Source organism: Elephas maximus, chromosome 12, assembly GCF_024166365.1.
Source record: "Elephas maximus indicus isolate mEleMax1 chromosome 12, mEleMax1 primary haplotype, whole genome shotgun sequence".
In the NCBI taxonomy this organism is placed as follows: domain Eukaryota; kingdom Metazoa; phylum Chordata; class Mammalia; order Proboscidea; family Elephantidae; genus Elephas; species Elephas maximus.
The window spans coordinates 9907999-9935750 of record NC_064830.1 but is presented as its reverse complement, the minus strand read 5'-3'; the positions used below and the strand labels follow the sequence as shown (position 1 = coordinate 9935750).

Sequence of the window (27752 nt, the reverse complement as noted above, 5' to 3'; positions counted from 1 at the left end):
TCAGCACAATCCAGGCTTAGGTATGTACTTTGCAGACTTTATCTGGAAAAATATCCTTCTGGTTGGTTTCCCACTACCACCCAGCATCAGAAAATGCTATGATCATCAGTGTTAGCACAGTTTTGTTGTTGATAGATGTCATCGAGTCTGTTCCAACTCATGGCGACTCTATGTACAAAAGAGCAAAACGCTGCCCAGTCCTGTGCCATCCTCAGAATTGTGGCTACATTTGAGCCCATTGTTGCAGCCACTGTGTCAATTCATCTATTTGAGGGATTAGCATAGTAGATAAGTATACTTACATGCTTACTTACAATGCAACAATAAAGACAACTTTTCAGTCATCCGTTATTTTCGAATATCTTATATACCACCTCTTCCCCTGTAGCACCTTCACCCAAAATCAGAATGGTGACTGATAGCTGATTACATTGAATATATTATTATTTGAGAAATGAGCACCTGGTGTAGAAAGGAGGCATGATCTCACCTACACAGGTTCTTTCATCCTCTCCTAGCATATAAGGATCGGTGCAGAGGCACTGAAAGCTGCCCTTGATGTTCTTGCATTCAGCAGACAGATGACAGGGAGGGTCCATTAGATCTTTGCATTCATTAATATCTGTGCAAACAACACAGAGATTATTACATTGCTTAATAAGGAAAGAAGAGATTTCCCTAACTTCACACACAGGCAGCCAGAGTTTCAGCTTTGGAAGAGCTCTTTTCCATTTGCTAACCAATCACTTTTCCCCTAGTTCTAGCCCTTATCTACAACGAAGAGCAATGCCACCTTCACTTTTGTGTGGCGTCCTCCTTGCTCCCTACACCTTTGAAAAGAGAGTATGAGAGTGCCCTTGATGCCCAACACTTGGCTAACTGATGCCAATTTTTGGACTCTGCCGCAAAGGCCCTCATTTCCAACTAGCCTGTTTCACAAACTCTAGACATGAAACTTTCATATTGTCTCTGGCCCCAGTGCTTCTGCTCACACTAATTCTTTCAAGCAGAGAGCTTTCCTCCCTCCTTTTTGCCAGTTGAGATGGTATGGTCTTTCAAAAATCAGCTCAAGCTATTGTCACTTCCTTAGGAAGATGGCCTTAGGTGCTTCTTTTCTGTTTTGCATAACAAGCAATCATTGTTTATATACTTCCTCTGACAATTAATACTGTGATGCATTTCATTTGATTCAATTCAGTTTGATTGCATTCAGACTATATGCCAGGAACTGTGTGCTCTTGAATATAAAATGATGAACAATTACAGATGCAGTTAGTGTCTTCATAAAAATGTGTGGAAGAATCAAATAAGTAATTTACAACATACTGTGAAGGCTGCTGGGGTCACCTCACTCAGACTTGGGTGGTCTGAGAATCTTCCTAGAGGAATTCAGTGCTAACTGGGATGGGAAGAATGAGCATGATTTAGGCAAGGCAGTGAAACAGGGGGATGGGAATGAAATGAAGATGGAGGTGGGGACAGAGTAAGCATGTTCCAGACAGAATGATTTTTGAACTAGAAAATCGGCAATTTTGTTCTCTCCATTCTATTTCAGAAAATATTTGGTACTGTTCTTGCTGTTTTTATTTTCTTTTGTTTTGTCTTTGCTTAGAGACAGGCATTGAACCAGGAGTTTAAAAGTTGATTTCTAATCCTGGCAAAGCTGGGTGCACTTGCTCATGCCACTGAGGTTGCCTGGGTCTCCACTTCCTAAGCTGTAAACGAAGAGCATTGAACTGCATCTCAGGGTCTTCTTCTGCTTAAAATCTTTAACTTGTTAGTTGATTTCTTAGGCTCAGGTTTCCTGGTACCTTGTTAAATAACCTTTTCCAAATGTTTCTTTTCTGGCCGCTTCCGAGAAACAAACAGCATAAGGTCAAAATATATATATGTTATTAAATACACAGTACATAAATATGTTACTAAATATATATGCATGTATGTATATATATGCGTATATATGTATGTATGTTGTCATTAGTTGTCATCAAGTTGATTTGGAATCATGGTGACTACAGTTTTTGTTTTTTAGGTAATCCTCCACTAGAAAGGGATAAAAATGAACATATACTGTACCTTTATGATGTATCAAACAAGGTAGCTGCATTCTCTCACATTCAATCTTCAAAATAATCTCTTAACTCTGGCACAGTCTGTATGCCATCATAGAGGATTAATAACTGAACAAATTCAGGTAACTGGCTCAGGGTCACAAAACCAAACAAAACCTGTAGCTACCCAGTGGATTCTGACTCAAAGGGACTCTGCAGGACGGAGTAGAACTGCCCCAAGGTCACAGAGCTGAGTGAAAAACCTGGGATTCGTCATGCACAGGCAGACAAAGACTCCAGCACCAGACTTGGTGCTCTTAACCACCTCATTATATTCACTTCCCCATTGGTACTAACGAGACAGTTTTGAGCTTCTCTAATGCTTATGTGACCAAATGGTAGATAAAGTACATGTGCTTCATGGGGCTGCTGGGGACTCTGGTTTCTGTTGTCAACATTCAACTGCATGCTTGGGGCAAGGCAGGGGTCTGGGATTTGGTATAAGGGAGACCTCAAGACTGCCAACTCTTAACAGAGGTTGATACTTGCATCCTGAGCCTGGTTTTCATATTTAGAAAATGGGTAAAATTATGCAGATTGTGAAGGACTATTATGAGAATTAAAGATAACATATCTAAGAAAAACCTAGAGAATTATCTAAAACATGGCTGTCTTTGTTAGCTGCCATCGAGTTGGCTTCGATTCATGGTGTCCTTGTGTATAACAGAACAAACTGTTGCCCGGTCCTGTGCCATCTTCCTCATTGTTGGTATGTTTGAGTCCACTGTTGTGGCGATCGCATCATTCCATGTCATTGATGGGTTCCCTCATTTTCACTGGTCCTTGACCAAATACGATTCCCTTTTCTATGACTGGTCTTTCCTGATGATGTGTCCAAAGTAAGTGAACTGAAGTCTCACCATCATCACTTCTAAAAATATGGTAGGTATTCAAAATATTATAGCGTTAATATCAATGATAGTTTCGACAACAACAATAATAGTAATAATGAAAAAGTAAAGGCATTTTCATGGAATCTGAGCTATACGGAGTTCCTAGTTCAGACAGTCAATGAATTGCAACTACTGTTTATGGTCTATAAACTATAAAAATTATTTTTAAAATGCTATATTTGTAGCTAAGCATGTCAAAGCCTTTTGGAATATAACATCTTCCCTGGATAAAACTGTGCCTAGAAACCACTCCCATCTGCATCATAATGTAGAATGACGAAGACTGATTTGGCCAATAGGAAAGCATATGCAGCCTCACCTGGGAGGTGGGGAGGGACAGGGAGTATTCAGTTAGGCCTCCTTGTTCTTGACAGCATGAACAATATGCCTGTACCTGCGAGAGCTTGCAAATCCATTTTTCTCTTCCTTATACAGTGGAATGTGGAATGTAAATTGACAAAAACCCCTGGTCAAGGAAAAATCAACCCAGCCCCCTCGGCTCATTGCCTCATTTGCAATGCAGTCCCCACAAATGAGCAGTCTTTTCTAGAGACTAGCTCATTCTAGATCTCCTTGCTCTAGAATCAACAGCCTGAGGAATGTACAGCAAACCTACACTGGATTGGAAAATGATGCTCCTAACAAAAGAGAAGTTGGAAAATCATCTCTGGCCTACAGTATCCTCAAATTCCTGTGTCAATTTGTGCGGGGGCCCAGGCTTTGCTTACCTGGCCTGATTACTTTGTTTTCCAAGAAGAGCCTCCGATTGGATCCCCAAATCTCCACAGCTAACTCACAAACATCTGCACAGATGTTTCCATTTCCCTAAACAAATTTGTGCTGATTGCAAATTTTATCTTCCCTAATAGACACAAAAACATTTATTTGTATTCATTTATTGCTTAAACTCTTGACAATAGTGCAAAAAGTCGCAGACACATAGCTTTTTATCTGTTTTGAATTCACTACTTGAAAGCACTCAAAAGAGACTTATTATAATTCATTTGGCTTTTTTTTTTTTTTCCTTCATCAGGTTTTATGTGGATGGATTTTAGGGGATAAGTAGGATTTGAATAGAGAAGAGAACAGCAAATCTCACTTGATTTTCTGTATTAAATATTCAGTTAAGCCCGAAGCTTTCCTTTCTGCAGGCATACCAAACCAAACTCAACCCACTGCCATCGAGTCGATTCTGACTCATAGCGACCCTATAGGACAGAGTAGAACTGACCTATACAGTTTCCAAGGAGTGCCTGGTGGATTCGAACTGCTGACCCTTTGGTTAGCAGCCATAGCACTTAACCACTACACCACCAGGGCATACACCTCTGCAGGCATAGACATGTTGAAAGGCTGATTTCATTGAGGATCAGCTTGAGCACTTAAGTTCACATTATAAAACCATATATATATATATATATATATATATATATATATATATATATATATATATAGGTAATGCTTGATTTAGAAATTCTAGTGTAGAGCACTAGAATTTTTTTTTTTTTTTTTCACAGATAAGATGAAAATATTTGTGTACACAAATCAGTGCATTTAGACCATGGGTCTTTTCTCATTAAGCATCATTTTTAAAATAATTACATTTTAATATCTATACAATGGAGTTGTAAAAATAAAAATTTAATAACCTCTCCTTCCTCTTCCCACCTCACTCTGCTGAGATAACCAATACTAATGAACTCTTACTGACACACCTTTCTTGATGTTAATGAAAGCACTTATAAATATGATACACACATTTCATGCTTCTTAAAATAGAAATGGGTTTTCATTTCACACATTACTCTGTAGCTTGCGTTTTTACTTATTGACATATTATAGACAGTATTACAGGTCAATACACATCCTTGTAATTTATTCAGCGGAGTCCCTAGGTGGTGCAAATGGTTAACACACTTGGCTGCTGTCATGGATTGAATTTTGTGCCCCCCAAAATGTGTGTATCAACTTGGTTAGGCCATGATTCCCAGTATTGTGTGGTCGTCCACCATTCCGTGGTTGTAATTTTATGTTGAGAGGATTAGGGTAGGATTGTAACACCACCCTTACTCAGGTCACCTCCCTGATCCAAGGTAAAGGGGGTTTCCCTGGGGTGTGGCCTGTACTACCTTTTATCTCTCAAGGGATGAAAGGAAAGGGAAGCAAGCAGAGAGTGAGGGACCTCATACCACCAAGAAAGCAGCACCAGGCACAGAGCGTGTCCTTTGGACATGGGGTCCCTGAGCCTAAGAAGCTCCTCGGCCAGGGGAAGATTGAGGACAAGGACCTTCCTCCAGAGGTGACAAAAAGAGAAGGCCTTCCCCTGGAGCTGATACCCTGAATTTGGACTTGTAACCTACTAGACTGTAAGAAAATAAATTTCTCTTTGTTAAAGCCATTCACTTGTGTTATTTCTGTTATGGGAGCACTAGATGACTAAGAGACTAAGACAGCTGCTAACCAAAAGCAGGTTTCAGTCCAATGAGAGGTGCCTCAAAAGAAAGGTCTGACAATCTATTTCAAAAAGCCAGTCATTGAAAACCCTATGGAGCACAGTTCTGCTCTTACAGACATGGAGTCACTATGAGTTGGAATTGACTCTATGGCATCTGTTTGTTGTTGTTGTTTTAGTTCAGTATAATAGTTTATGGTATAGATGTACCATCATTTAGAAAATCACTCCCTTATAGATGGATATTTAGTTTGTCTTTATTTTTTGTCACTGTAAAAAAATGTTGGAAAATACATTGTGATGCATATATCTTTATATGCTGCCACTTTATATCTATAGGCCTGGGATTGATGAATTTAAAAGTATGCATCTATTAAAGGAATGCCATGTAATTTCCAGTAAAGGAAAGAGTCACATGCCTTTCAACAACATATGCCTGCATATCAGTTTCCTAATATCCTCAACAGCTGGGTATTTTCATCCTTGAAATTATAGCAAAAAAAATGACATATTGTTAGTTTTCCATTTATTTGACTACTGATAAAAGACTAAACTGCTTTCATGTATTTACTTTGCTACTTTTCTCTTATCAATTACCTGCCCATGTTCTTTGAGTATAAGATGCCCTGTTTTTAAACAAATTCCCAAGACAGGAAAATATAACGCATTATGTTCAACTGTTTCACACCTGTCCCTCTTTAGCACATATTGGAAGATCTTTCAGAAAAACACCCAAAAAGGTTGGCCAAGTACCAAAGGAGGCTAACAAAACTCATTAAGTACAAAATATGGTAGCCAGTAGAACAGGCAGCACATTTAGTGTGGCCTAGATGGCTTCGCATTCCAAGTTCCTCTGATGAAGTTCTTGCACAAGCCACCTCTTTTTTTTAACTGAAGGAAAAATGCTCAGAGTTTGGAGAACAACCATGACCACGTTTCATATCTATTTATTTATTTTTTCATTCTTGATGACCCATGTCATTCCATGAGGGCATGTCTATATCCCAGAACATAGAGCAAGGCTTGACACATACTAAACCCATTGCCATTGAGTCAATTCCAACTAATAGAAACCCTACAGGACAGAGTAGAACTGCCCCATAGGGTTTCCAAGGAGCGGCTGGTGAATTCAAATTGCTGATAGTTTGGTTAGCAGCCATAGCTTGCCATACCTTTCAATCACTGCACCACCTGGGCTCCTGACATACACTAGACACTCAATAAACATTTGTGGAATGAATGCATTCAATATCTTCTCTATTACCAGCGCACACACTGCAAAATAGGGGATAGATTTATAAGCTATAATGAACATTTTTTGAGCACTTACCATTAATCACAGTAGATATGTACTTTCTACTATGTACTGTGCATTTATTATTGAATTTAGATTAACAATCAGTGAGCTAGGCTTTACATTCTCATTTTACATTTGACAACACGGGTACACACAAAAGCTAAGTAGTTTTTCCAGGGTCAAATAGCCAGTGACATGTTCCAGATTTCACGTGCTAGGAGCTCCAGTGGACGTCTGGTTAAGCAGGATGGCAGGGAAGGAGTGCTCCAGTTCATCTTGGGGAGGGAAGATTGCCAGTGAGGTTTGTGCTAAGTAGGTGAAGGGATAAAGAGATCCCATGGCCAGTGAATGAATGAAATATCAGGGTGCATTTGTTGTGATTGAAATATAGGGTGGTGTTGGGGAGTGACGGGAGACACACTGAGAGAGGCGAGAAGGGGATGGGCCAGGAGAAGTCCTAGAAGCTTTGCCAAGTGGTTTATCTCTTCCTAAGGCTGAAGAGGTTTCGGCAGGAATGCACATGAAGAGACTTGGGTTTTGCAGGAGTCACAAGGAGGATGTATTTGTAGACAAGCAAATGGAGGCCGAGAGACAAATTAAGCAGCTACTGAGATGGTCAGGCAGAAGGGGCTGCAGGTCTGAGTCACGTCAGTGGCAATAGAGAAGGAGGTCCTTAGGGTTAGTCAACAAGGCTTCTCAAACTTTACTATACACAAAATCATTTCATGGTCTTTTAAAAAATCCAGATTCTGATCTTGGTTCTAACAAGCTCCCAGGTGATGCTGCCATGGCTGGTCTGTGGACCATTCTGTGAACACCTGTTCTGTGCCACGAGCAGTGCTCACGGCTGTGGGACACAAAACGAAATGGTCTTAGAGCCCACGAACACTCAGTCTGTTTCAGAGTAGGGACTATTATCCATTGTTAGTTGTATGTGCTAAGTATTGTGTCAGACAAGCAATTTATCATAGCCACTTTAATCCAAAAAACCCATTGCCATTGAGTCAATTCCGACTCCTAGCAACCCTATAGGACAGAGTAGAACTGCACCATAGGATTTCCAAGGTGTGGCTGGTGGATTTGAACTGCCGACCTTTTGGTTAACAGCCATAGCTCTTAACCACTGAGCCACCAGACTTTCCATAGTCACTTTAGGAAGTGGTTAATTGTTGGCACGAAAAATTATGGCAGACCAAAAAGACCTTGGGAGGCAGGAGTGACATGGGATGGGTTGTGGAAAAACTTCTGAAATAAAAGGTTGATTTCAATGGCATTCTTAAATTGTCCAGAGGAGGCAGGGAAGGCATTCCAGATTTAGGAAAGGGTTTAAAGCAATGTTACGTAGGCTGGAAAGTCAGAGCGTATTCAGAGAATGACAGGTAGGGCAGTGCAGGAGTGGAGGATGCATGGCATTTCCTATACTTCTTTACTTCTGGGCTTTTACCCTTATTTGTACCTCACAGATGTGAATAGAGCATGTGGGTCATAAATACCTAAGTATCTAATACAAACACATAAATACCTGAAACAAAAGCCAATATGTATAAAATGTCTAGGCATTCATGCAAAAAAGATGTAAGGTATACAAGTGAAGGGTGCACCATTTGAAGGCTTACTGAACATAAAACATGCAATGTACTAAACCCTGAAGCAGACATATTATGTTTCTTGATTGTGTGGCCAACACTGAAAGCAAAGAATCTTGGGTAAAGTGGGCATTCAATTTTGCACAGCCACTAAACCAAAAAAAAAAAAAAAAAAAAAACCCTAAAAACTTCTGAAAGATTAGCAACCGAATATAACAATCAGGAGTAATAAAAGGGTAGTTAACAGTCATAACAAATGCATACAGATGTTGCCACCATTTGCAGAACTGTTGGGTTCCTACAAAGTGAGATTTCTGGGAAGGGAATCTCTGAGGGTGCTCTCTTGGATGGAGGAACATCCTTGACCGCTGTCTGTGTAGCATTGTCTCTAATCTCTTGGTGGCTTTCCTTGTCTATTATTATTCACAATCAAATTAGAAACAGACGTTGGGGACTATGTCTTCTGGAACTTTCATAGCCTGCCTCCTACTGGTGCAAATCTGGGAGCCTGAAGATCGTGTTAGCAGTTTAGACAGACGTTTTTCCAGTCCAGGTTTGTGGCCATAGAGTCTCTCACATATCTAACAGGCTTCTGAGCTATTTGTTTCCAACGGGTTTCATGTGCCATTAATGATTCTCAAAGTTATATCCTACGCATCATTCCCAAGCCACCCCAGCTTTGTGCCTTTGCTTCCTTATGTCATCTATCTTAACTTAAAGGAGTCCCTGGGGGGTGCAAATGGTTAATGCTCTGGCTGCTAACTGAAAGGTTTGAGCCCACCCAGAGGCACCTTGGAAGAAAGGCCTGGCAACCTAATTTTAAAAACCAACCATTGAAAACCTTATAGAGTACAGTACTACTCTGATACACGTGGGGATGCTATGAGTCAGAATTGACTCAATGACAACTGGTTTTACCTGGATTGTATCTGGGACAATTTATTTGAGTGAGCAGCCCACATCCTTCATCTGATAGTTGCCATAGGACTGAGTCTTAATGGGTCTTTGGTGCTCCCAGCCTCTCCCAGTCTCATCTTTTACTGTTTCGAGTCTAGAAGAAGTTGGCTGTTACAACTCTTCAAGGACAAAAGATTTTGAACTCCTTCTATTTGTTTTTATTTTTGTTGGCAATTAGCCAGGCTCTTGCATGAGTTTCTCTTTCTTCTAATACCTTACTAAATGTAGCACACACTCTGCTATATTTCTGATTGCAAACTCTTCCTCTAGACATACAATCTTGGTAGGCAATTGGTGTGCCTTCTAAGTTATTGAAAGTGAGATTTTAAATGGATGTTTTATCATTGCCTAGCATGGGTATTCATGTTTCTGGTTTCTCATATCAATTTCTTCACTGCCCACCACCTGAGCCAATGCCAAGTATTTTAGGGTTCTTCTGGGGGAAATTTCTGAATTAGCTCAGCAACACTAGCCACTGTAACAGAAAATATCCTGAAGCTTTAGGGGCTTACTGCATAAAGGTTCGTTTCTGTCTCATAAAAGAGCCTAGTGAGACTGTCCCGGGTCTGCTGGCTTTCCTGCCATAATGATCCAAGGACTCAGGCTCTTTCCATCTTGTGGTTCTGCCATCTTCAATGCATATCTTCCCAGGAAGCCCTGTCTGTCATGCCCTTTCTAAGCAGTCAAACAAGAAAAGAGAGTGGAAGACGGCACATGGGAGTTTCTAATAGCACTGTATAGCAGCCTGTCACCACTTCTGCTCACATTTCATTGGCTGCAGTGCAGCACACGCCCACACCTAAATATAGGAAAATTGGGAATATGGTCCAGCTGTGCGTTCAGGGGATGGAAAAATGGGTTTGGAAATAAACTAGCCACTGGCAGGTGTGTGTTGGGGTTATCCTAATCTATAGATTCTCAGAGTATGTTATGGATTCCATCAAGTCCCCCAAAGGATATACTGAAGTCCTAGCCCCGGGTACCTGTGAACATGACTTGTTTGGAAATGGGGTCTTTGAAGATGTTATCAAGTAACAAGAGGTCATACTGGAGTAAGGTGGGTCCTAATCCAATCTAAGTGACACCTTACAAAAGAGGAAAAAAGACACAGAGACAGAGAGGGACAAAAGAAGATGCATCTGGAAGTCAAGGAACACCTTGTTGTTTTTATTGTTGTTAGCTGCCTGGAGTCGGCTCTGACTCATATCGATCCTGTGTACAACAGAACGAAACACTGCCCAGTCCTGCGTCATCCTCACAGTCATTGCTATGTTTCAGCCCATTGTTGCAGCCACTGTGTCAATCCACCTCACTGGGGTCTTTCTCTTTTTCACTGACTTTCTAGTCTACCAAGCATGATGTCCTTCTCCAGGGACGAGTTCCTTCTGATAACGTGTCCAAAGTACGCCAGATGTAGTCTCACCATCTTTGCTTCTAAGGAGCATTCTGGCTGTACTTCCTTCAAGACAGATTTGTTTGTTCTTCTGGCAGTTCACGGTATATTCAATATTCTTCACCAATACCATAAGTCAAAGGCATCAATTCTTCTTCCGTCTTCCTTACTCATTGTCCAGCTTTCACACGCATACGAGGCAATTGAAAATACCATGGTGTGGGTCAGGTGCACCTTTGTCTTCAAAGTGACATCTTTGCTTTTTAATACTTTAAAGAGCCTGGTGCTACCAAAAGGTGAGAGAGACTAGAAGGATCTTCTCTTAGAACCTTTGGAGATAACACGGTTCCATCAACGTCCTGAATTTGGACTCCTAGCTGGAGAACTCTGAGACAATAAATTTCTGTTGTTATAAGCCACTCAGTTTGGGGCAGTTTATTATGGAAGCTTCAGGAAACTAACAGAGGGTGGGAAACATTTTACATTTTGTTTCATCTAAGAAATCGGCTCCATAAGTTCTTTGCTACAAAACTTCTCTAGATGTTACTGACTTCTTTTTTCCTTCATGTCTGTGTTATTCTGCCTGTTAGTCCTGTTTGATGATGACTACCTTTACCTTCAATCATGTTTCCTTATCTAGAAAGATGTCAGTTTGGGGACCTGGTTAACTAACAAGGGAATAAGTTATTTCCATGCCAAAACCATTCCTGGGAATATAATTATGCTCAGAAGCTTTTTGGTGAATAAGATATTCAATGACATTTATTCTTAATTTCTATGTGAAAAAGGCAGGTTTTATTTTTGATAATAAAGTGATTAAAAAAAATGCTTTGTTAGATGACTGACCTTTACAAACAGGTGGTGGGAAATCCCATCCTTTGTCTGTGCAAGTGATTTGTTCCTGCCCTTGAAGTTCATATCCATGATGACAGGAATACACCAGGGCACGTTTTCCAGCTTCTTCACAGTGTACAAAGTCCCCATTCTCCACTTTATCTGGGAAACCACACTTGTCATCTATGCAATGTTGAAATGTCAAAATACAGTAAAACACATTCTTTCATTCATTCACCCATTCCCTCTGCTTGGCTTCCTAAGGATACCACTAAAACAAACTTCCCGCTCTACTGGTTCACTGTCTTCAACACACCAAGCACATTCCCTCCTCTTTTAATTAATTCTCCATCCCAGTACCACCTAGCTAGCTGCTCTCCTGCAGCAAAACTTCCTGAGAGACTTGTCAGCATTTGCCTTTAATTGTTCTCTCTAGTGAATCAACCCCAGTCAGGCTTTTACTCCCCACTCCAGCAAAATCTGTCCCGACTATGAGTCCGAATCATCTCTATGGCAATGGATTTGGTTTTCTGGGGGACATTTAACAATGTCTGGGCACTTTCTTTTTTTCTTCCCATAACGTGGTGGGGTGCTACTGAAGTCTTGTGGCTAGAGGACAGGGATGTTGCTAAACATCCTACGATACACAGCACAGACTCCAACAACCAAGAATTACCTGGTACAACATGTCAACAGTGCTGAGGTTGAGAATCCTTGATCTCATCATTCCCTGAGCCCTTACACAATAACACGAGACAGTACGTGACGGTTCTATTCGTCAATGTCTTATTAATTGGGAGGGACCAGGTTGACTTACTTTTATCAAACTTCCAAATTCTTTCCTCACCTGAGGGGGAGGCACCCAGGAAACAACATTACATTGCAACCATTTTCAATGAGCAACGTTGAGGATATAAGGCTCGTTATTAATGTTTTTTTTTTTTTCCTCAAACAGCACTTGTAAAAATTACCTTCTTTGAGAAGTTCTGTGATTAAATGTCCTTACTATAATATAGCTTTAAAAAAGGCTTATATTCACCTTGATGGAAGGTTTCCCTCCATGCTTCTAAATTGATGTGTGGTATGTTTTCACAGGATTCAAAGTCTTGGGGAAATTGTCCAACTTGAAAGGCATCGATCGGCACTCTGGTGAGGCCTGTGTTGTCACAGATTATCCGGGATAAAGAATGTTTTTCCAGTTCACGCCTTTGAGCTTCAGTAAATATATGCCTGTTTTCCCACCAAAACCTCCACAGAACGAGAGAGCAGTGTAAGAATACCTAAGTAGAAGATTTCACTTGCGTTATTTTCTATTTAGCACATACGTTAGATACACCTGGAGCCCTGGTGGCGCAGTGGTTAAGAGCTTGGCTGCTAACCAAAAGGTCGATAGTTCAAATCCACCAGCCACTCCTTGGAAACCCTATGGGGCAATTCTACTCTGTCCTACAGGGTTGCTGTGAGTCAGAATTGACTCGATGGCAATGGTTTGGTTTTTTGGCTTTAAATACATCTTGTGTGCTGCTCCGTGTCAAGGATTCTCCCCAGAACGTGTGAGCAAAGCCACTCATGGCATAGGACCAGCAGTGTGGTAAAGCAATGTGTAACTCAAGGCAGCGTCAGGACTTTGCAGTTCAAGCTGAGGCTTCTGAGGGAGTGAGCGAGGAAATGAGGAGGCAAGCCACTCCAGTGATTTAAGGTCTTAGTGACTGGCTGAAAAACAGCATTTAATGGAAAAAGGTTCTTACAAGCCATTAATTATTTTTATGCCAATCTCTTTTTGCTGGATTGTTTTTGCCTGGGAGTGGGGTGGGGTGGTTGGTGGCGGTGGAGAGCTGTTCTAAAAATAAGAATAATGGCATCGAAATTCAGTTATTTTAGAAAATGTTGCTGTTTATAATGAATTTAAAATGTTGTGTGAGGCCATTCTTCCGTATTTTCTGCCAGGTCATAATTAACCAGGAGAAATTGCAATATTTGGGGAAAAAAGTCTCACTTTTCTCTCAAAATATTAAAATCACTGACAAAGCCCCCATAACCTCTGACCCGAATGGTATAAATCATATAAAGTTTCCCTCCCTTCCCACAGGGGTACAAATTGCTCTTAGAGTGTGAAAAAAGGGTCCTCATTGTATGTAATTACTTGATCAGATCTCTGTATTAGGAGATATTCAGTTATAAATAATCAAGGTAAGAAACGCACAAATCTCTCCAGGGAACTTCGCAGCTTGTGCTTACTTGTTTCAAGTTGGACTCCAGCCAAAGATAACATAATCTGCCCCTCCCCCCCATCAAACCCATTGCCATCGAGTTGATTCCAACTCATAGCGACCCTATAGGACAGAGTAGAGCTGCCTCATAGAGTTTCCAAGGAGCACCTGGTGGATTCGAACTGCTGGCCTTTTGGTTAGCAGCTGTAGCACTTAACCACTCTGCCACCAGGGTTTCCAGGTAACATAATAGATGCATGATAACGTACAAGCTGAAGAAATATACCGTTGTCTGGATTAATCACTTCCTATGTCCCATCATCCTTTAGACCACAGGAGTTTGCTAAAGATACAATTTTGAGTAACTTCTCCTGGTTATTATCTCCCCAAGTGCTTTGAACTGTGTGAAATGCTATTTTCAGAAATTAATGATAAAAGTTGAATTGGGAGAAAAAAAAAGAAAGGAACCTTAGGAGAGACCTAATGCACTCTCTTGAAAAAGCATGAATATTTTTGAAAAAAAAATTGACTTAATTACAGTGACGCCAAAAAAAGAAGAAGAAGAGAAGAAGTGCCCGTGTAGGGATTATTACAAAAACATTTTCGTATTGTTTTTGTCTGTATGGTTCCCAAATTACTGATTCATAATTTTCTATTGTGGCATATGGAGATGAAAAAGCTAGACATGGAAACAAAGAGCTTGCTTTTCTAATTCCTCTGGCTATGTTGTTGTGTGCTGTCAAGTCAATTCTGGTCCATAGTCACCCTAGAGGCCAGAGCAGAACTGCCCGCATAGGGTTTTCTCTGACTCATAGTGGCCCTATAGGACAGGGTAGAGCTGTCCTATAGGGTTTCCTAGGCTGTAATCAGGAGAAGATTGCCAGGAGCCGCTGGTGGGTTCAAACTGCCGACCTTTCAGTTAGCAGCCAAGTGCTTTACCTACTGCACGACCAGGGCTATCCACAAGGCTTAAAAGTCTTGGTTGACAGTGAGAAGGGAGCAAAAATGTGTAAGGGAAACAGTTGGGTACCTCACTTTCTGCTGCCTGCAAACAAAGCCTTTGCTTGGGTTGGAGGGTTGAAGACTAAAAAGGAAAACAGCTTGTCTGTTCCATTAAAAAACAAATACTCTATGCTTTTAGGCACAGTCCTTGGGTCTTTGCCTCAGCACCTAACTCAGATTACACCTTTTCAATTTCCATAGAAGTTGTCTGAGAACCTAAATGGAATATAATTTCAGGATCACCATGAAATACAATTTGTTCTTCACGTTTGCTTATTTGTGTGATTAGATGATACGGAAAAATCAATAATAGTTATCATTTTTAAGTGCTTAAAATGTGCTATGCACTTTGTATATATTTCATTTTCATAACAATCATCTTTTACAGCTGAGGAAAAAATGATGGCTGAGAACAATAACTTGCCTAGGATCACATAAATATTGAACGATGGAGCCACTATATGAACCCAAATCTGGTTGACTTCAAATAAAACTAACATAAAATAATGCCTTCCATATAGAATATAAAAGTAACGGATTGCAAATACCTACCGGTCACCATCCCTTAGGGCCTTCATTTGTTTTCCAATGATGCATGCGAACAGGGGACCAGTTCGAGCCCTTGGAAGGAAATTTTCAGCTAAGCCACCAAGCCAGACATCAATATTATCAGGATGCTTATATAAGTTCATTATCTTTTCAGCAACACTCCTGTTGTTAATGGCAGTGTTCAAGTCAGCTTGAGTCTCTAGTCTTGGTAAGCTGCAGAATTCTCTCCATTCATTATAACCTACACAAGGAAGAAGGATTTAAGGCTGTTTTAACTTGAAACAGCATTCACATTTTTCCCTACAACAAGGTGTTTCTTTTCTGTCCCCCCACAGTGTTCTGAATATTCATTCAGTATACCTCATTGATTCTATATCCACTAAGACTTACAATTGCAGCATTATAGAATCCTGTCCATAATTTCCAGCAACAGAGAAAACCACTTAATTACCCTACACCCTGTAGAGTTCAATATGTTAAAATATTCAAGCACAGACTTCAGGGGTCTTAATGAAGAGTTTATTTATAAAGGAGCTTGGAGAGAGCAATAATACTGAATCCAAGACTCCTGAGTGGATCCATATTATTACCCAGCCTATAGTAAATTCTGGTCTCCACAGAGCACCCGAGACATGGTCCTTATCCTTTACAGGTTTACATTCTATAAGGATGACTCCAGCACATGCTTTATCCTTTCTCCTTTTTCTCTGTCTCTCTTTTGCTCTCTTTTCTATCATACATGCTCACTCACACACACACACACACACACACACACACACACACAAATAGGGAAAAGAACATAGATGAGTATCTCTGTCTGACCAATCATCTCTTCGTTAAAGGTCTTTTATTGTCTCGCCACTGCTTTCAGGATAGCCTCCAAACTTCTCAGCATGCCACAGAAAGCCCTTGTGGTCCTGTTCCTGATCAGCTCTGCAGCTTCTTGTACAGCTCCTCCTCCCTCATGCGCTGTGACCTCAACATAATGAATTACTCATCATCACTCCTCCAGGTCACTCTGCTCCTACACTCTGGCTTTGTCTACACTGTTGCCTTTTCCTGACACATTTTCTCCTCTTCTCCTGCCCTTCTCCAAGCACCTACCCCCCTTACTTCTACCTTATCTTCCTCATCCTCCTGACCTCAGTTTAGCTTGTGTGTCCCCCGGAATCATTTCCCCCTCCTCAAGGCTAGGTGAGGTGTGATTCCTAAATTGCTCACTCTGATTTAGCACTGTGGTCAGAACACTCATCAACGTGCTTTGTTGTTTTCTCTTGGCTTATCCATCCCACCATCTGGGGTCTTTTGCTGGGATTGTGTCTTGTTTTATTCCCAGTGTCATATATGTATTAGACACTCAACAAATTTGCTGTCTAAATTCATGCATACATGGAAATGCATTTATGGCTGGGTTGATTCTCCTCAGGAATGGTGTGCATCCATGAGACAGGGAGTCAGGGGTCTCACAGGGAGTTTCATGTTTAAATGAAACAGAAGTAGGAAAAACTAACCCATATTTTCCAGTTAGTCGGGGGAAAGGAATGCTTAAGAGACAAAGAAGCTTGCTGAGCCAGGGGAGGCAAAGCCTTCCAGATACAATGGGCAACTTGGAAGAAGAGAGATTAGAAGAAAGAACAGAAAAACTGAAGGAAGAAAATATTAATGAGATTTATAATCTAATGTTTCAGAAAACCACTGTCAAATGGCGTTGAGTCCATTTTTTGTAAAATGGTGTCATCCATGATTTAAATGCATGGGGACCAAGTACGTACATGTATTTTACTCACGTGTTACCTACTAGCATAGCCTACCTAGGTTAGATAGCACAGCCCCAGTGCTGCTGCCTCTGGTGAATGTTACCGAGAGCTGCTCCTTGAGAAGCTGCTTTGCCTCAATTCAATACCTGCAGTTGGTAGACATACCGTTATGACTTTTGATTCATATGGGGAGCCATTCTTGCTTTCTCTCTTTCTAGATGGGCCATTCCCAGGTCTCTCATCAAACCTCAGCTTCAGCTACTTAGCTACTTAGGAGGATGACTGTCCTCTCTTATAGGTTACCTTCCCTATCTCGCCCCCATTAGTTAAAAAAAATTCCTCCGATGGGTATTTAGTCTTTACCACATTGTCTATGACACAGTGTATTTTAGGCCAGACCATTAAACATACCCTCCAAGTTTCCCATGATCTAGTAACAGATAAAATAGAAGCACTAAATTTGATTTACATAGAAAATATACATTCTCAGTACATGACATAGGGCTTGGGGGTCTATTAGTTCTTTCAGTGAAGACATGCTAAAAGAATGCATTTATTTTCAGATTAACAAATTAACAACAATATCGAGTGAATCAAAGTTTTAAAATTAAGAGGGAAACTTGTATAGTAGTATAAACCATCTTCAAACTATCTTTAGTGGTAAAAAAAATAACAAAAAGCTTTCAGTACCTGAGGGAGATTGATGCTTTAAGTTTTACATAGATAAAAAGAAATTGGAAAGACATTTTCCTTTTTTTATTGCTCTAAGACGAAACACATTTACATACTTCAACTCCAGAAGGAAAATGTGAAATGGCTGACAAGGTAGTAAAGGGGTAAAGGGGCCGTGCCAGAGCTCCCGGGACCACAGATCTAGGAATGTAAAAACTTTCTTTTCAGATGTCACTGTTTTTGTGAGACAGCAGAGGGAAAATATGGGGAAAAAAGATCTTTAGGGGAATGTAGGCTGGATATTTCATTAGTCTATGCAAAGTAAAACAAAGTAGATTTCAGGGCATAAAAAACAAGGTTATCTTCACATTGTTTTAATGAGCATTTCTCAGCAAAGCTTATTATCTAATTTAGCCTCAGATCTAATTAACCTTTATTAAGTGTCCATTATATATGTGTCAAGGAGCCCCGGTGGCACAACAATCAAGTACTTGGCTGCTAACTGAAAGGTTGGCAGTTCAAACCCACCGTGTGGCTCCACTGGAGAAAGACCTAGTGATCAGCTCCCCAAAAAATTACAGTCTAGAAACCCTATGGGACAGTTCTGCCCTGTCACGTGGGGTCACTATGAGTAGAAAATCGGCTGGATGGCAACGAACAACAATATATGTGTGGCTTTTTTTGTTCCATCCAAATTCTTCCACTTGCTAAAAATGAGAATTTGGGGAAGTTGCTAAATTCTTATCAATTAAAAAAATGATCATAATACTATATCCTAGAGTTGTGTGGAATATAAGGTGCTTAGAGTAGGGCTTGACACAAAGCAAGTACTGAACAAATATTGGCTCTTACATTGTTTTTATTATTATTGTTACTGACATTTGTTAACATCACCCTGAGCACTTTTATGTGTGTTGTATCTAACACTCGAGACAACTTTGTGAAGTAGACATTATTGTCACTGTTTTTTCAGGTGAAGAAGTAGAAATTCCAAAGCGTTAAAAGATTGGTTCTAAATTAGGCTCCTTAGGCTTAGACTCAAGTCTTCTGAACATAAGTCCAGTCCACTTATCATTATGCCTTATCCTTCATGTTTACATTCTACTCAAGAGAGACAAACAATAAGCAAATGAAAAATGTGGGCTTATAAAAAAAAAAAAAAAAAACCATTGTCATTGAGTCAACTGTGACTCATAGTGACCCTGCAGGACAGAGTAGAACTGTTCAATAGGGTATCCAAGAAGTGGCTGGTAGATTCAAACTGCTGACCTTTAGGTTAGCAGCCAAGCTCTTTAACCACTTTGCCACTATAGCTCCAAGAGTAAAGGAATAGGAAATGCTGCAGTGAAGAGTAAGGGAATGCCATTCTCTATACAGCTGTCAGTTTATTAACGTGAAATTGATGTAGAGACTTGAAGAAAGTGTGGGAGTAGGCCAGACCAGTATGGGCATTGAGAGCATTCCAGGAAGACTGGACAGAAGGTTCAAGGGCACTGAGGCAGACAGGAAAAGGCTTGGAGTGTTTAAGGAACAAAGAAGCAGGTGTGTCTAGTGTTCAAGGAGTGAGAGAGAGAGAATGGGAAGTCTCCTGAGTGCACACAGAAGGGAGATCCTTTCTGCTTCCTCCCAATTTATAATTGTTGTTGTTAGTTCCCGTTCAGTTGACTCTGCCTTATACTGACCATATGTAAAACAGAATGGAGTGTTGCCCAGTTCTGTGCTAGATTCATATACAGCCTCCAAATCTTTACAGCCTGTGCTGTGGCTGATTCTAGTCCTTGCAGACACCACTAGCAGGGGAGGAATGGTAATGGAGGCTCAGTGAGCAAAGAATATATACTCTTTGTTAAAGATTGTCAGACTAAGAATTAGAAGTTTCAGAAAAAAAAAAGCAACTTGTGATACAGGCTCCTGTATATCAGCCTTACCTGCCTCACGGATGTGAGAGGATTAATAAATATTTGTTGACTGAATCTATGAATGGATGATTGCTTTCAATAAGATAAACTGAAAAACAAAAAAAAACAAAACCCATTGCTGTTAAGCCAATTCTGATTGATATTGACCCTACAGGACAGACTAGAACTGCCCCATAGGAGTCTCCAAGGAGTGGCTGGTGGATTCAAACTGCCAACCTTTTGGATTAGCAGTCAAGCTCTTAAGTTCTGCGCCACCTGGGCTCCTTAAATAGGATAGTGAGGGTAAAAATTCTTTGAGGGTCTGTAGAGTGATTATACAGATGTAAAAGGTGTTGAAAGAGAAGACTTGAAGGTATCCCTGGGAGAATGCTTCAGAGAAAGACATTTTGTGTCTCAGGGGCTTTAGGAAGCACTGAGCAGGGTGGGATTTGCTCCTAGTGGCGTGTCTACAGAGCACCGCCTAACACACATTTGTAGAGCATCTCGTAGACATAAATCAGCAGGAGGGCTTACGAAGCATGTAGGGAGACCAGATCTGCACACAGAAAACTAGGGATCAAATAAGGAAGGCTTGGGGCGAATACTATGGGGCAGGCCAGGTTACAAACTACAGGAGCTCAGAGGAGTGAAGGTCCCAGTGGGCTGGGGAAGTCAGGGAAAGTGTCAGAATGGGACAGTAGGATGAGGTAGATTTGACAGGTGAGACAGGAGTGGATACCAGAGGTATCAGTGTGGGGGTGATGGGCTGTGACAGGCACGAGCAAAGCGGGGAGCGAGAAAGCACTGTGTCATAGCAGCCTGGCCTGAGACTAGGAATCAAAGTGCACACTGGTAGCCAGGAAAATTGGAAGTGTTATTTAGCAATAGTGCTGGTGGCAGCACAGTAATCTCTCCTGGCCTCTTATGACCTTCTGACAGGGAGTAAAAAGGAAAGAGTGGACACCCTAGCCAATGGCCCCTGGGAAAATCAGACTCAGATGTGCTATTGTCTTCCTAGAAAACTTCCTTGCTCTTCTAGGGTATGCTATTTCTAAATGCCTTTGCTCATGCAGGCAGCGTGAGGCTCGGGAGCTGCTGTGTGCCATTTCCATTGTCTAAGACAAACTAGAGGTCCCCTCTTTGGTTGAATGAACTAATGTACTTTAAAAGCCCATTGCTTAGAAGTTGGTAAGAGATGTGGCAGAGACATTTCACTTTAAATCGGTCTCTCAACAAACGGGTTGCTAATTTGCCAAATATACAGCAAATGTGTGATGTGAGCGTTCAAAAGTAAAGCCCGAAGCAGCAGCAGACCTGGCAGGCCGTGGTCCCGGCCCCGCTGCAGATTTAATGACGCCAAATCCAAGGTGCCTGAATTGGACAGCACAAAGAGCTTTTCTGTCAGTCCCTCATTCATCAGTTGATGCTGCACCTGCAGTTTGGCTGGTCTTGCAAGAAGGCCCCTTACCAATGGGTCCAAACCACCTGGAACATATTCACAAAAAAGGCAAAGACATTTCTTCGATAAGTTCTGGAGAAACAGAATAATAGCTCCGATCACAAACTATGTTTATTTAAAAAAAATATATCTTTTTGTAAGTTCATGAATTCATTTTAAATAATTCTGAGGTTCACAGAATACTCTTATAATGCTGTCCTCGCTAGTGAATTAACACCTGTCAGAAGTCCATTCAGCAGGTCACTTGACTATGAAGTGGCGTCTTAGAGATGGAGGCCAGTCAGTGACTGATGATTTTTGTTTTGTTTCTCAGCACCAGAAATGTTAGGATTAAAGGAGGCATTTGCTGACTTCTAATGTACAGAAAATGACAACGAAGACTTGATTTGGCTAAAGGAGTAATTGGGGTGCCTAGAGGCCCTCCCCACCATCATGTGCAGAAGCTCGGGGACCATCCGCACAGAACTCATTTATAGAAAGCAAATTAGTTATATATACGGTCCCCTGTAGCCACAATGGCGCCCTGGTGGCATAATGGTTAAGTGCTCAGCTGCTAACCAAAATGTTGGCAGTTCAAATCCACCAGCCTCTCCTTGGAAACCATATGGGCCAGTTCCGCTCTGTCCTATAGGGTTGCTGTGAGTCAGAATCGACTGAACAGCAACGGGTTTGGTGGCCACAATAAACCTGAATCTACAATGATAGGGGACAAGAGTCTTTTAGTGGGTTAGTTAGGCTTCATGGTGCACCCATAAACACAACCTGGAAATCACAATTCACTTTGGCCTGTGGAGGGTGCCTTAGTTATCATCAAATTCCCGGGTAACCTGGTAAAGGCCCAGACTGATTCCTTTGACCTTACTTTCCAACAAGTTCTGCACGAAAGCATCTTGTTTAAATGTGGAGAATTAAAAAAAAAAAAAAAACTATATTGGTAGTGACTTTGAAATCTCCACTTTCCATTCCACCCACTATATCCTCTTGGAATTAATCAACCTTTCAGATAGGTTAGAAGCTTCCAGATAGGCATAAAGGATACTGGAGAAGATAAAAGAAAGGAAGAATGAGGGGAAAAATTAAAAATGGCTCTCTCAAAAGCCTAACCAGAGAATTAAAATATTTTTCTCTAAATAATCCATTTACAAAGGTAAGACAATTATTAACATTCTAAAGCTACACAGGGAGTCCCTGGGTGATGCAAACTATTAACGTGTGCTCTGCCGCTATAGAAGCCTCGGAAGAAAGGCCTGGAGACCGACTTCATTGAAAGCCCTGTGGGGCACAGATCTCCTCTGACACACACGGGGCCCCGTGAGTCTGACCTGACTCGAAGGCAGCTGGTTATTTTAGAGTCATATGGCATTGAGCATAAACAGAAAAAATAAAATGTTTAATGATAAAGAAATAATGACATTTTATATAATGTCCAATAATAAATGAAAACGTAGACTTTAATATTTCTGAAATAATGGATGGAGATTTAATCTGCACCTAAAATAGCTTATTCTGTGAATTCTAAAGAACTTTAGACACATGGGAAAAAGCATTTTTGATGAATAGTTTAGTCTTTTAAAATAGCTTTCAATACAATTATTTTCTTCATGAAGATTGATAATTTGCCTAGTATGCGACCAAACGTACCAACATAAAAGTTAATTACATGCCCTGTGCCTTACATGATTAGTGGTTCTATCTGAGAAACAAAAAGAAAGAACATATAATGAACCCTGAGGTAAAAGGAAAAAACCCACCTTCCCTGATAAGTCTCCAGGGGCTAAAGAAGACGTCATGCAGATGTAGCCTGGGGAGGTCTGGATGCTCCTGAAAGCCGTCGTCCAGCCGCCTCACCAGCGGGTGAACTGTGGCGTGCCCAAAGCGGAAAGCAGCCGTGGAGAATACATTGGACACCGTGGGGTCCACCGTGGCGTCGTAGCCTTCATAGAGACCCACGTATTCCTGGAAGGCCTCTGGGCCCAGGATTTTTGGAATGTAATCTCGCATGGTAATAATCTGTGGAGAAAAGAAAACGTGTGAGTGTTGAACAGGGACTAATTTTCACCAAAGCCCAGGGTGTCAGATGAAGGGTTAAAATCAGAGCAAAAGGGAAGAGAAAAATCTTGACCCAGCCTGGGGAGATTAGGTTTCATATTCAGAGAACGTTGTCACAGGAGAGGTTTTGTGCTGTAAAATGTAGGGAACACGCAAAATGATTATCAACTATTCCAAATAAAGAAGCCTTAAGGGTGTTTGCTATTCACGGGATTAGATGAGGAGTGTCAGAGACAGCCTCAAAGGCCCACCAGGGCAGTGCCTTGGGCAAGACAAACCATGAAACACTTGGCCGACCTACAGGACATAAAGGTTAAAAAAGATGGCTGCCGCCTGCTTTGGTAGTTTCTGAAACATGAAAAATTTTCTATCCTGAACTATCTTTTCCCCTCCAGCTGTCACTTCATTCATGAGCAACAGGTTAACACCTTATCTTTAACACATAATTCAGAAATCCAGTCACTTCCAGGAATCACAGTGGCAGAAGGGGCTCAGGCCTCAGGCTGATCTGAGTTCTAATTCTATCCCTGCTCCTTCTTGGCCACCTGACTCTGCTATTGGATAACCTTTCTGAGTCTCTGTTTTCCTATGTGGAAACACCTCTTCCATACAGTTTTTTGTGAGAATAAAAATGTATATGTTGGAGATATATGTATATGTAATCACCCTCTCTAAGTTTAAAGGAAATGATACCAAGATAAAGATTATATATGATTAGGTGGGTCTCATAAATTTAAGCAGAGATTAAAACTCCTGGGTATATACATATATTTTTTTCCTTTTTTCCCTATCAACTACTTGTTAGGTCTTTGTAAGAAAGCCACTGAAATACAGCAGGGGAAAAAGGGAAAATCATTGATTTCAATTAGAAACTGGATTTGTGCCATGGTATTTTATAAACGGGCCTGAGTTCCTCCCTTATTGTTCCACCCTGTGACCAGGCATTGGATCGCCCTAAACGAGAGCGTGAAATCCTGGATGTTGCTTCAAAATCAGGCAATGAAACAGGAATGGCAGGGATACAATTTTCTAATTTAACTAGGTCTCATTTAACGTCATTTTCTTTCTTTTTTGAAAAAAAAAAAAAATCTTTGTATTTTGAAGAAAATCTTATCTGTAAATACAACTTCTTTTTGCTTATAATTTTGTGTTGTCGTTGAGAATACACACAGCAGAACATATACCAATTCGACAATTTCTACACGTACCATTCAGTGGCACTGATTACATTCTTCCAGTTGTGCAGCCATTCCCACCCTCCTTTTCTGAGTTGTTCCTCCCCCATTAACATAAACTCACTGCCCCCTATGTTTCCTATCTAACCTTTCTAGTCGCTGTTGTCAATTTGATCCCATACAGATAGATCTTAAAAGGGCACAATGCTCAAGGCAGACATTCTTCACCAGCTAAGCTAACATTGTTTTCCCGGCCTGCAATAAAACCCTCAAACAGAGCTCCTTAGGAACTTTTTTTGTTTTACCCCCCTCCCCTGTGGATGTTCAGAAAGTCCATTTGCAAGGCTAGCTACCAGAGCATTATCCCCAGGGCAGTAGTCAGCTGGTAGCGGTCTGTGCGGGGGCGCCTCAAAGGGAATACAAAAAATCTCTTTCCGCTGTTTTCCGTGAGTCAGCTTGGTGCAGTGAAATGGGCCCTGGGTCCCAGTCCACTGGAGATGGGCTCCTGGTTCCGTAATTCACTAGGTGAGACTTACTTTCCTTCCCCTGTAAAGCAATAACCACCTGCTTCCTAGAGCTTCTGTGAGGATTAGATAAGAGAACAACGTAGGCTAACGTGCTGTGTCAGAGACAAATCATGGTACAATCGCAGGCTCTTGTCACTGCTATTTCACAAGTGGGTTCCAGAAGAATTACGCACAAGGATTCTGTTTTTAGATTTGACAATATTGCCGCTGTAAAATCAGTGTCAATTTGTTTTGGTTGCCAAGGAGAATATTTTAATCAACAAACTGCATCAGAATGAGGTCCAAACCAATAAGAACGATTCCACCCTTGAAATAACTGAACAAAAATCACTCGAAGATCTTATATTTTAGCTATCAGTTTAGAAAAGTGAACGATTAGCCTCAGATTGTTGAAAGAAATAATATTTAGGTATTTGTAATATATTCCCTCCAAATGATAACATCAGCTTGTTAAACACATAATTTGGTACTTTAAAGTGAGAACAGGAACTGAGCAATGAGAAGAGTTTTGTTATGCGGCTGAATGATGAAGTCCTATTGCTACACACACACTGTCCTTCAATACCTGGACATATAATAAATGAAAAGGGCCTGTCCAAATGTTTCTGAACTGATGCTTCAATCTCCTGGCTGGTTGATTGGTGAGAAGTAACCAAGTTATAAATCAGCATCAGAGAGACTAGTTATGATTTTATAATGCAGACACAGCCTCTCAATCTCAGATGCAATTTCTCAAAGTTTTGGGGCCACAAATATGTCAAAGTGGCTTCTCTGGTGAAATGGTAGGGTTAACGTGGCTTTTCACGCTCGGAATGTGTGCAGCAACTTTGGTTCCCTTGAATAGTCTTCTCTGATTTCTTCTTACTGCAACAGATGGGAAATGGCCCCTCTCATTTCAGCCTATGGACACAAGACAACTTTAAATTCAAGTGTAAACTATCTTAATGACAACTCTTCCTTTTCTCTCTTACCTAAAATTTAACTCCTGATCCCAGAGGATGGCCACAAACACAGGGTAACGGAGGAAAGCCTGAAAGTATTTGCTGTTAAAGGTTGACAAATCTCCTCTAATCCCCAAAGTCAGCTACTTACACCTTGCCAACTAATACCCTTTTAACTGATTACATTTCATACACCCATTGCATCTCCAGCGCTTGACCTTGTCACAGCTCTGAAAAGTACATTCCCCTTTTCACCACTTTCTTCGTGATCTGCTTCAAAATGTCAATTGGAAGTTATTATGCTAAAATATCAGATCTCTCCCACAGCTCAATTCCAAGGCAGGAGGCATAACACCACTTGTTCTAGCCAATGGAGCTTTAAAGATGGGAATTATCCAAGTGGTTCTTCTAAGTTTTAATTGCAATTCTTTTGAAAACCCTGAGCCCTGGTGGGGTAGTGGTTAAGAGCTACAGCTGCTAACCAAATGGCTGCAGTCTGAATCCACTAGCTGCTCCTTGGAAACTCTATGGAGCAGTTCTGCACTGTCCTATAGGGTCACTGTAAGTCTTGATGGCAACAGGTTTGGGTTTTTTTGGATGGTATTTGAGCCCCTCAGTCACGTAGAGGGTTGTGACTGCTATGAACGGATGAGCCTGGGATAGAAATACTAAAGTCAAAACTGGGAGTTGTCTGAATCAACTTATTACTCTTACCAGCTCCCTGCCTCTTTTTCCCCCATCTCCTAAGGATGGGGTTGGAGGGCGTTTCCTTCCTTTGCCTTGGTACTCTTTTTAGGTTCCATTGCCCAAGGGTGCACCTTCGTCTTACCTGTTCCCATGCAGATCTTTCGATTCCATGACTGTTCCTGCCCTCCTCACCCCCTTAGACTGCCTGACAGTTTACGTGACATTGTCTGCCTACCTTCTTGACCCAGAGCAGGGGTCAGTACCGTACATTCGCATAATCAACCATTTGACTTTCAGGGTCGAATTCTCCCCACTGGCCAATGCAGCAATTGTTGTTGCTACTGAGTCAGTTCCAATGTATAGTGACCCCATGCACAATAAACAAAATGTTGCCCAGTTCTGTACCATCTTCACCATCCTCGGTATACTCAAGTTCATTGTTGCGGCCACTGTGTATCTTGAATGCCTTCCCACCTTCGGGGCTCATCTTCCAGCAGCATTATATCAGAAAATATTTTGTTGTGATCAGTTGGGTTTTCATTGGCTAATTTTTGAAGCAGATCACCAGGCCTTTCTTCCTAGTCTTAGCCTGGAAGTTCTGCTGGTATTTGAAGTATTGATGGCATTGTTGCCAGCAGGAGAGCAACATGTAAGTCACCATGGTCTGACAAACTGACAGATGAGTGGTAGCCAATAGGTATCTCGTACTGTGTTTACATGGTTTTTGACCATGGTCACATCCACAAGTCCATCTTAGCTTTGTGGGCTCGTTTTTAGCATCTTTTTTTATCAGCATTGCTAGACTCACTTCTATCTGCTCATGGTCTCCAACAAACAGACAGAGGCTGGAAAAAGGCCAGGGCTTGGATGTCAGGATAAACAAATAAGTGTTAACATCAAAGTGGGGTTGAGGATGCTAGACAGCATCTGTGCAGGTGAACTCTAGTCAATTATATTTTTCATGATAGTGCATGAAGATAACAATGGGATTTCTTTGAAAGGAAGACTCTATGGCCAAATATTTTTGGGAAATGCTATATACCACAGCATGTACAATGTACATAAATAAATTCTCTGAGAAGCTGTGGAGTGAAGGAAACTCTTAAATGTACAAGGTATAAACCTGTGCGTGTGTGTGTGTGTGTGATCTTGGCAAGATGTCTGAGGAATGGAGAGTGTTTATGAGGCCACAGCAATAGTCCAGCAAGAGATAAGGACAGAAAGACCTGAAGACACAATCGTTGTAAATCGATAGTTATGAAATGGTAATTCAGTTCAATGTTCCTCCCCTCAATTTGTTGTT

At 41.1% G+C, this 27752-nt stretch overlaps 1 protein-coding gene across 17 annotated transcripts in view; it reads right to left on the bottom strand.

Annotated features, from left to right (window-relative positions):
• TPO (thyroid peroxidase) overlaps positions 1–27752 on the bottom strand; it is a 141433-nt gene that overhangs the window by 53671 nt on the left and 60010 nt on the right. For 10 of the 17 annotated variants that reach the window (XR_007519509.1, XR_007519508.1, XM_049902587.1 and 7 more), the window contains 6 exons: positions 22822–23080; positions 20926–21096; positions 15288–15525; positions 12563–12771; positions 11536–11706; positions 491–622 (listed from right to left, as the gene is read on the bottom strand). Coding sequence is in view for 14 of the 17 variants with exons in the window: in XM_049902587.1 (XP_049758544.1) it covers positions 491–622; positions 11536–11706; positions 12563–12771; positions 15288–15525; positions 20926–21096; positions 22822–23080 (1180 nt within the window). In the remaining 3 variants the exon portion in view is untranslated. The other 7 variants (XM_049902584.1, XM_049902593.1, XR_007519510.1 and 4 more) reach the window with 6 other exon arrangements.